Source organism: Oncorhynchus mykiss, chromosome 30, assembly GCF_057628025.1.
Source record: "Oncorhynchus mykiss isolate SJ-2025 chromosome 30, ASM5762802v1, whole genome shotgun sequence".
Classification (NCBI taxonomy): Eukaryota; Metazoa; Chordata; class Actinopteri; order Salmoniformes; family Salmonidae; genus Oncorhynchus; species Oncorhynchus mykiss.
The window spans coordinates 10,740,963-10,750,000 of NC_143051.1; the positions used below are offsets into that span (position 1 = coordinate 10,740,963).

Below are 9,038 nucleotides of genomic sequence, written 5' to 3' on the forward strand. Positions count from 1 at the left end.
GAGAAGGAGGGAGAGCGAGAAAGAGAAGGAGGAAGAGCGAGAAAGAGAAGGAGGGAGAGCGAGAAAGAGAAGGAGGGAGAGCGAGAAAGAGAAGGAGGGAGAGCGAGAAAGAGAAGGAGGGAGAGAGCGAGAAAGAGGAGGGAGAGCGAGAAAGAGAAGGAGGGAGAGAGCGAGAAAGAGAAGGAGGGAGAGAGCGAGAAAGAGAAGGAGGGAGAAAGAGAAGGAGGGAGAGCAAGCGAGCGAGCGAGAAAGAGAAGGAGGGAGAGCGAGTGAGAAAGAGAAGGAGGGAGAGCGAGAAAGAAGGAGGGGGAGCGAGAAAGAGAGGGAGCGAGAAAGAGAAGGAGGGAGAGGGAGCGAGAAAGAGAAGGAGGGAGAGCGAGCGAGAAAGAGAAGGAGGGAGAGGGAGCGAGAAAGAGAAGGAGGGAGAGCGAGCGAGAAAGAGAAGGAGGGAGAGCGAGCGAGAAAGAGGAGGGAGAGCGAGAAAGAAGGAGAGAGAGAGCACCTTTTTTACATTCCACTTCAAGCACTGGTTGCCATTCAGCTGTACTACTGTGTGATAGCAGTTAGTACTGTGATCAGTTAACTTATCAGGTATCACCAGTTATCAGAGGCCAGCAACAGGCAGAGGTCTGGGCAGCAGGAGTAGTAGAAAGCAAAACGCATACCCACCACACACACACACACACACACACACACACACACTACCATCTACTATCTACTAGCAGACGGACAGATAGGCAGGTCCTTCAATAAAACTGAACTGTTATAAAAACTGAAATGAATACTAAATAAAAACCTTACAACATCTGGGCAAGAGACTGCCAGTATGGGCAAACTAGATAGAACCCCTTTCTGATTTGATGAGCACAGTGACCTAATGGCCAATCCAGAGCTGCCTATCCTCCTCAGCTGCTACAGCTAACCAATCAGAAGAGAGCAGTCTGTCACCCCCGGCAACCCAGTGATGTGTTGGAGCAAGGCGTTTTAGAGACCAAAATACCTCGCACGCACATGCACACACACACCAAACTTCCTTCACCAGTGAATGGAGAACAGAGGGAGAATGGATGGAGAGGGTGAGGAAGAAGAAAGAGACCGGAGGACATACAGTAACAACTAGGGTTTCTCTTTATTTTTACTATTGTCCTCATTGTAGAATAACACTGAAGACATCAAAACTATGAAATAACACATTTGGAATCAAGTCGTAACCCCAAAAAATAAACTTTGTCTTGATGACAGTTTTGCACACTCTTAGCATTCTCTCAACTAGCTTCATGAGGAATGCTTTCCAACAGTCTTTAAAGGAGACTCCCACATATGCTTGTTGGCTGCTTTTCCTTCCCTCTGCGGTCTAACTCATCCCAAAACATCTCAATTGGGTTGAGTTTGGGTGATTGTGGAGGCCAGGTCATCTGATGCATCACTCCCATTACTCTCATTCCTGGTCAAATAGCCCTTACACAGCCTGGAGGTGTGTTGGGTCATTGTCCTGTTGAAAAACAAATGATAGTGGGACTAAGCACAAACCAGATGGGATGGCGTATCACTGCCAAATGCTGTGGTAGCCATGCTGGTTAAGTGTGCCTTGAATTCTAAATAAATCACAGACAGTGTCACCAGTAAAGCACCCCCACACCATCACACCTCCTCCTCCATGCTTCACAGTGGGAACCACACATGCGGAGATCATCAGTTCACCAACACTGTGTCTCACAAAGTCACGGCGGTTGGAACCAAACATTTAAAATTTGAACTCAGACCAAAGGACAGATTTCCACCAGTCTAATGTCCATTGCTCGTGTTTCTTGGCCCAAGCAAGTCTCTTCGTCTTATTGGTGTCCTTTAGTAGTGGTTTCTTTGCAGCAATTCGACCATAAAGGCCTGATTCACGCAGTCTCCTCTGAACAGTTGATGTTGAGATGCGTCTGTTACTTGAGCTCTGAAGCATTTATTTGGGCTGAAATTTCTGAGGCTGGAAACTCTAATGAACTTATCCTCTGCAGCAGAGGTAACTCTGGGTCTTCCTTTCCTGTGGTGGTCGTCATGAGAGACAGTTTCATCATTGCGCTTGGTTTTTGCGACTGCACTTGAAGAAACTTTCATAGTTTTACGGATTGACTGACCATCATGTCTTAAAGTAATGATGGACTGTCATTTCTCTTTGCTTATTTGAGCTTTTCTTGCCATAATATGGACTTGGTCTTTTACCAAATAGGGCTACCTCCTGTATACCACCACTACCATGTCACAACACAACTGATTGGCTCAAACGCATTAAGAAAATAAATTCCACAAATTAACTTTTAACAAGGCACACCTATTAATTGAAATGCATTCCAGGTGACTACCTCATGAAGCTGGTTGAGAGAATGCCAAGAGTATGCAAAGCTGTCATCAAGTAGCAAAGGGTGGCTACTTTGAAGAACCTCAAATATAAAACATATTTTGATTTGTTTAACACTTTCTTGGTTACTACAAGATTCCATGTGTTTTTTCATAGTTTTGATGTCTTCACTGTTATTCTACAATGTAGAAAATAGTAAAAATACAAACTTTTGACTGGTACTGTAGATATCAGGAGAGGCAACGCCGCACGGCAAAAGTTAGTCAGCAAACCAATCAGCCGTCATGCTTAGACAAGACCATGCCTCCACACACTGTTACCTAGGTTACCCCGGGGATGGGGAGGGTCTTAGTACTGGGCCCTCCCTGCGGAGGCGGGCCCAGAACCCTCGTCCACCAATCGCCTCACAGACTTCTGCCTCCTGACCTCTTGACCTCTAAGACTGAGGTCGTGGGTGGGGCTGACCTCTGAGGCTGACCCCAGCGGCTCCGGCTCGGGCTGGGTTAATGGTCGGGGGTCACGTGGTCGCAGAGAGTCTCCATTGGGCATCGTCACACTGATCTCTGGGATGGATGACCCTTGACCTCCAGGGGCCGCCAGGTCACTGTCTACACTGACCTCCTGGGACTCTGGGGTCATGGAGATGGGGACACAGATATGAGACAGACACACAAACACAGACAGTAAAATAAATATGATGGCAAAAAAAATAAAATTATGATCACAAAGTATACAGAGTATAGTGATAATGCACATGCAGACAGTGATAATGTACACGCCTGTATAATAATACAGTCAACTATGCAAAAAGATGAGACAGTGCTCATGTATAGACAGTGCTCATGTATAGACAGTGATCATGTATAGACAGTGATCATGTATAGACAGTGCTCATGTATAGACAGTGCTCATGTATAGACAGTGCTCATGTATAGACAGTGCTCATGTATAGACAGTGAGCACGTATAGGCACTGACATTTAATCCTGGTAAAAATTCCCTGTCTTAGGTCAGTTAGGATCACCACTTTATTTTAAAGAATGTGAAATGTCAGAATAATAGTAGAGAGAATTATTTATTTCAGCTTTTAATTCTTTCATCACATTCCCAGTGGGTCAGAAGTTTACATACACTGAATTAGTGCTTGGTAGCATTGCCATTAAATTGTTTCATTTGGGTCAAACGTTTCGGGTAGCCTTTCACAAGCTTCCCACAATAAGTTGGGTGAATTTTGGCCCATTCCTTCTGACAGAGCTGGTGTAACTGAGTCAGGTTTGTAGGCCTCCTTGCTCGCACACGCTTTTTCAGTTCTGCCCACACATTTTCTGTAGGATTGAGGTCAGGGCTTTGTGATGGCAACTCCAACACCTGACTTTGTTGTCCTTAAGCCATTTTGTAAGTATGATTTGGGTCATTGTCCATTTAGAATACCCATTTGCGACCAAGCTTTAACTTGCTGACTGATGTCTTGAGATGTTGCTTCAATATATCCACATTATTTTCCTGCCTCATGATTCCATCTATTTTGTGAAGTGCACCAGACCCTCCTGCAGCAAAGCACCCTCACAACATGATGCTTCACGGTTGGGATGGTGTTCTTCGGCTTGCAAGCATCCCAAATTACCCTCCAAACATAAGGATGCTCATTATGGCCAAACAGTTCTATTTTTGTGTAATCAGACCAGAGGACATTTCTTCAAAAAGTATGATCTTTGTCCCCATGTGCAGTTTCAAACCATAGTCTGGCTTTTTTATGGCGGATTTGGAGCAGTGGCTTCTTCCTTGCTGAGCGGCCTTTCAGGTTATGTCGATATAGGACTCGTTTTACTGTGTATATAGATACTTTAGATACCTGTTTCGTCCAGCCTCTTCACAAGGTCCTTTGCTGTTGTTCTGGGATTGATTCGCACTTTTCGCACCAAAGTACGTTCATCTCTAGGAGACAGAACGCATCTCCTTCCCGAGCGGTTTGACGGCTGCGTGGTCCCATGGTGTTTGTACTTGCGTACTATTGTTTGCACAGATGAACGTGGTACCTTCAGGCATTTGGAAATTGCTCCCAAGGATGAACCAGACTTGTGGAAGTCTAGAATTTGTTTTCTGAGGTCTTGGCTGATTTCTTTATATTGTCCCATGATGTCAAGCAAAGAGGCACTGAGTTTGAAATACATCCACAGGTACACCTCCAACTGCCTTAAATTATGTCAATTAGCCTATCAGAATTTTTTATTTTTTTACCTTTATTTTACTAGTCAGTTAAGAACAAATTCTTATTTTCAATGACAGCCTATTCAGGGGCAGAACGACAGATTTGTCAGCTCGGGGATTTGAACTTGCAACCTTTTGGTTACTAGTCCAACTCTCTAACCACTAGGCTACCTGCCGTCCCTACACTCTAACCACTAGGCTACCTGCCGTCCCTACACTCTAACCACTAGGCTACCCTGTGCTGTTTAAAGGCACAGTCAACTTAATGTATGTATGTATGTATGTATGTATGTAAACTTCTGACCCACTGGAATTGTGATACAGTGAATTATAAGTTAGATAATGTGTCTGTAAACATTTGTAGGAAAAATACTTGTGTCATGCACAAAGTAGATGTCCTAACCGACTTGCCAAAACTATAGTTTGTCAACAAGAAATTTGTGGAGTGGTTGAAAAACGAGTTTTACTGACTACAACCTAAGTGTATGTAAACTTCCCACTTCAACTGTATAGGTAGTGATAATGCATCAGTAATATGTTATTTTACTGCTGCTAACTACTTGTTACTATTTATCTCTTATTCTTATCTGTATTTTTTTGAAACTGCATTGTTGGTTAAGGGCTTGTAAGTAAGCATTTCACTGTAAGGTCTACTACACCTGTTGTATTCAGCATTTCACTGTAAGGTCTACTACACCTGTTGTATTCAGCATTTCACTGTAAGGTCTACTACACCTGTTGTATTCAGCATTTCACTGTGAGGTCTACTACACTTGTTGTATTCAGCATTTCACTGTAAGGTCTACTACACCTGTTGTAATCAGCATTTCACTGTAAGGTCTACTACACCTGTTGTATTCAGCATTTCACTGTAAGGTCTACTACACCTGTTGTATTCAGCATTTCACTGTAAGGTCTACTACACCTGTTGTATTCAGCATTTCACTGTAAGGTCTACTACACCTGTTGTATTCAGCATTTCACTGTAAGGTCTACTACACCTGTTGTATTCAGCATTTCACTGTAAGGTCTACTACACCTGTTGTATTCAGCATTTCACTGTAAGGTCTACTACACCTGTTGTATTCAGCATTTCACTGTGAGGTCTACTACACCTGTTGTATTCAGCATTTCACTGTAAGGTCTACTACACCTGTTGTATTCAGCATTTCACTGTAAGGTCTACTACACCTGTTGTATTCAGCATTTCACTGTAAGGTCTACTACACCTGTTGTATTCAGCATTTCACTGTAAGGTCTACTACACCTGTTGTATTCAGCATTTCACTGTAAGGTCTACTACACCTGTTGTATTCAACATTTCACTGTAAGGTCTACTACACCTGTTGTATTCAGCATTTCACTGTAAGGTCTACTACACCTGTTGTATTCAGCATTTCACTGTAAGGTCTACTACACCTGTTGTAATCAGCATTTCACTGTAAGGTCTACTACACTTCTTGTATTCAGCGCATGTGACTAAAAACATTTGATTTGACAGTGATAATGTATAGAGGACAATATGGAGACACATGAGCAGTGACGTAGTGAATAATACATAGATAAGTAATGAACTCCAGTTCCTCCTGGAGCGGATAACCTCTCATTAGTAGTCAGTAGAGCTGTGTGGATGGGAAGGGTCTGGAGCGGATAACCTCTCATCAGTAGTCAGTAGAGCTGTGTGGATGGGAAGGGTCTGGAGCTGATAACCTCTCATTAGTAGTCAGTAGAGCTGTGTGTATGGGAAGGGTCTGGAGCGGATAACCTCTCATCAGTAGTCAGTAGAGCTGTGTGGATGGGAAGGGTCTGGAGCTGATAACCTCTCATTAGTAGTCAGTAGAGCTGTGTGGATGGGAAGGGTCTAGAACTGATAACCTCTCATTAGTAGTCAGTAGAGCTGTGTGGATGGGAAGGGTCTGGAGCGGATAACCTCTCATCAGTAGTCAGTAGAGCTGTGTGGATGGGAAGGGTCTAGAACTGATAATCTCTCATTAGTAGTCAGTAGAGCTGTGTGTATGGGAAGGGTCTAGAACTGATAACCTCTCATTAGTAGTCAGTAGAGCTGTGTGGATGGGAAGGGTCTAGAACTGATAACCTCTCATTAGTAGTCAGTAGAGCTGTGTGTATGGGAAGGGTCTGGAGCGGATAACCTCTCATCAGTAGTCAGTAGAGCTGTGTGGATGGGAAGGGAAGGGTCTAGAACTGATAAACTCTCATTAGTAGTCATTAATGGTTCTACAGACAGGCCACTACACAGACAGACGAAATGTCTTTAATCACTAGACAAGCTACAGAGAATAGATCAGATACCCTACTGAGACTAGGATAGTGTTTCTAAATCCAGTCCTGTTTGTGTGCCTGTGTGTCTTACCATGTCGCTTCCAGCGATGTCCTCTGATAGAGAGTGATGTGACTGCGTTCCGTGAGATCCTACAGGACAGAATGCACATTCAGAGGGGCAATTATCAGTAGTTCAAAACAGGTAAACAGGAAACGTCATTTAAAATCATCATCCATAAAAAACACAATATTGATCTAGCTTGGCACATGATACCGTTATGGAATGAAATGTCAAAATCCAATATATTAAAATGTCCACACAAAAAAAGATGAATCTACAAAACTATACCTATAGATGAAAACATGAAAACTGTGTCGATAGAGTTTATACATCACATACCTAGAGGAAGTAGGAGTCATCTCCACCTGAATGATGCGAGTTCCTTCTTTACTAGCGCCAGACTTTAGCGCTGCACACTGTTGAGAGGACTTGATGGCATTACCCACCTAAACACACAATGTTAGGCATTGACAACGCGACTGTTGAACAACCGCTGCCTGCTGTGAAGCTGTGTGACACAGCAGCAGCCTTCAGGATTACAGATTAACATCTCAACGTTGAATAATCTACTGGGATTACTGGCACCCCACAAACACCATGGGAGAGGTCAGTGTCCTGGCACACACCGGTGTGTGTGTGTGTGTGTGTGTGTGTGAGATGTCACCCACCAGTAGAGCTTCAGGGAACAATTCTAGCTGAGCTCGGTACAGAACATCATCCAGCGCCTTGGAACCGAGGTCCATCTCCCCATTACACCTGGACACACACACACACACACACACACACACACACACACACACACACACACACACACACACACACACACACACGGTCCGGGTCAAGGTTAATATCAGGGGTCAGAGATTAGGGCTAGTGTGTATCAGAGGAGGCTGGTGGGAAGAGCTATAGGAGGACAGGCTCATTGTAATGGCTGGAATGGAATGAATGGAACTGAGTCAAAACATGTGGTTTTAATATGTTTGATACCGTTTTATTTATTCTATTCCAGCCATTACAATGAGCCTGTCCTCCTACAGCTCTTCCCACCAGCCTCCTCTGGTGTGTGTGTTCTCACAGTGCGTAGTGTATCCCAGTGACGAGTTGAACCAGGAACTCAGAGGTGACGGTCAGACGAGAGCTGATACCTTTATACCTCCTCAAATGTTGTCGTGGGAAACCACAGATACACACCCTGTTAACCAAATCACAGGGCAGAGAATACCATCCATCGGTCAACCAATCAGGGTATAAAGAATACAGTCAACCAATCACAGTACAGAGAATAGAGTCAACCAACCGAGACACAAAGGCACTCTTTGAGAAATGTGTCAGCCAGCGTATTTTGTTTTATCAAAGAGCACTATGATTTGAAAAATCCATACCAGTCTAGGTATACTGCTATGTTTTGGCAGGTTTTGCAAGCAAACGTTGTTTCTGGAACAAGACAAGGAGGTCTATTACTTGTGTCTAAATGTATTGACCTCAAGCAGCCCTGTTCCTAAAGGCCACAGTGGTGCCAGCATTCATGTTCTTATCCAGTAGAACTGTAGTGAGCAGATCGCCCCTCTGAGTGGCTTTAGCTCAGTGTTCAACACACTGCCAGCAGATGAAGTAGTCCTCAGAGAGAGATCTGTGTGTCCTAGCCTCTCTAGGAAGTGGTAGTATCTTGGCTCAGTTCCACCCTCAAGTCTTAAAGAGGATCAGTTGAGCGGATGCTGGCATGGGGAGTGGGAATGTGTGTGTGTGTGTGTGTGCGTGTTGGGAACGGACTTTCCCTGATGGCAGAACAGCGCAGGGTCATGACGTATTATCTGTGGTACCTGGAGCTGAGCTGGCAGAGGGACTGCAGAGAGGAGGAGGACATGTAACTGAGGGACGCATTGTAACTCAGCAGCAGGAAGGTCAGCACCTCGAACCTACACACACACACACAGAGACACACACACACACAGAGACACACACACACACACAGACACACACAGAGGCGTTTGTTTTACTATCCTTGTAGGGACCAAAACATTTATTCCCATTAAAAGTCCTATTTTTCCCTAACCACTAACCCATAACTCCTAACCACTAACCCATAACTCCTAACCACTAACCCATAACTCCTAACCACTAACCCATAACTCCTAACCACTAA

At 44.2% G+C, this 9,038-nt stretch overlaps 1 protein-coding gene across 6 annotated transcripts in view; it reads right to left on the reverse strand.

The window, feature by feature from the left end:
* Positions 1-9,038, reverse strand: part of LOC110487917 (hyccin) — a 33,105-nt gene that overhangs the window by 3,660 nt on the left and 20,407 nt on the right. For 2 of the 6 annotated variants that reach the window (XM_036970798.2, XM_090227546.1), the window contains exons 7-12: positions 8,716-8,811; positions 7,971-8,087; positions 7,564-7,651; positions 7,235-7,341; positions 6,926-6,984; positions 2,668-2,976 (exon numbers count right to left, since the gene is read on the reverse strand). In XM_036970798.2, the coding sequence (XP_036826693.2) occupies positions 2,696-2,976; positions 6,926-6,984; positions 7,235-7,341; positions 7,564-7,651; positions 7,971-8,087; positions 8,716-8,811 (748 nt within the window). In that variant the 3' untranslated portion in view covers positions 2,668-2,695. The remainder of the gene's footprint in view (positions 1-2,667; positions 2,977-6,925; positions 6,985-7,234; positions 7,342-7,563; positions 7,652-7,970; positions 8,088-8,715; positions 8,812-9,038) is intronic. The other 4 variants (XM_090227547.1, XM_090227548.1, XM_036970796.2 and 1 more) reach the window with 2 other exon arrangements.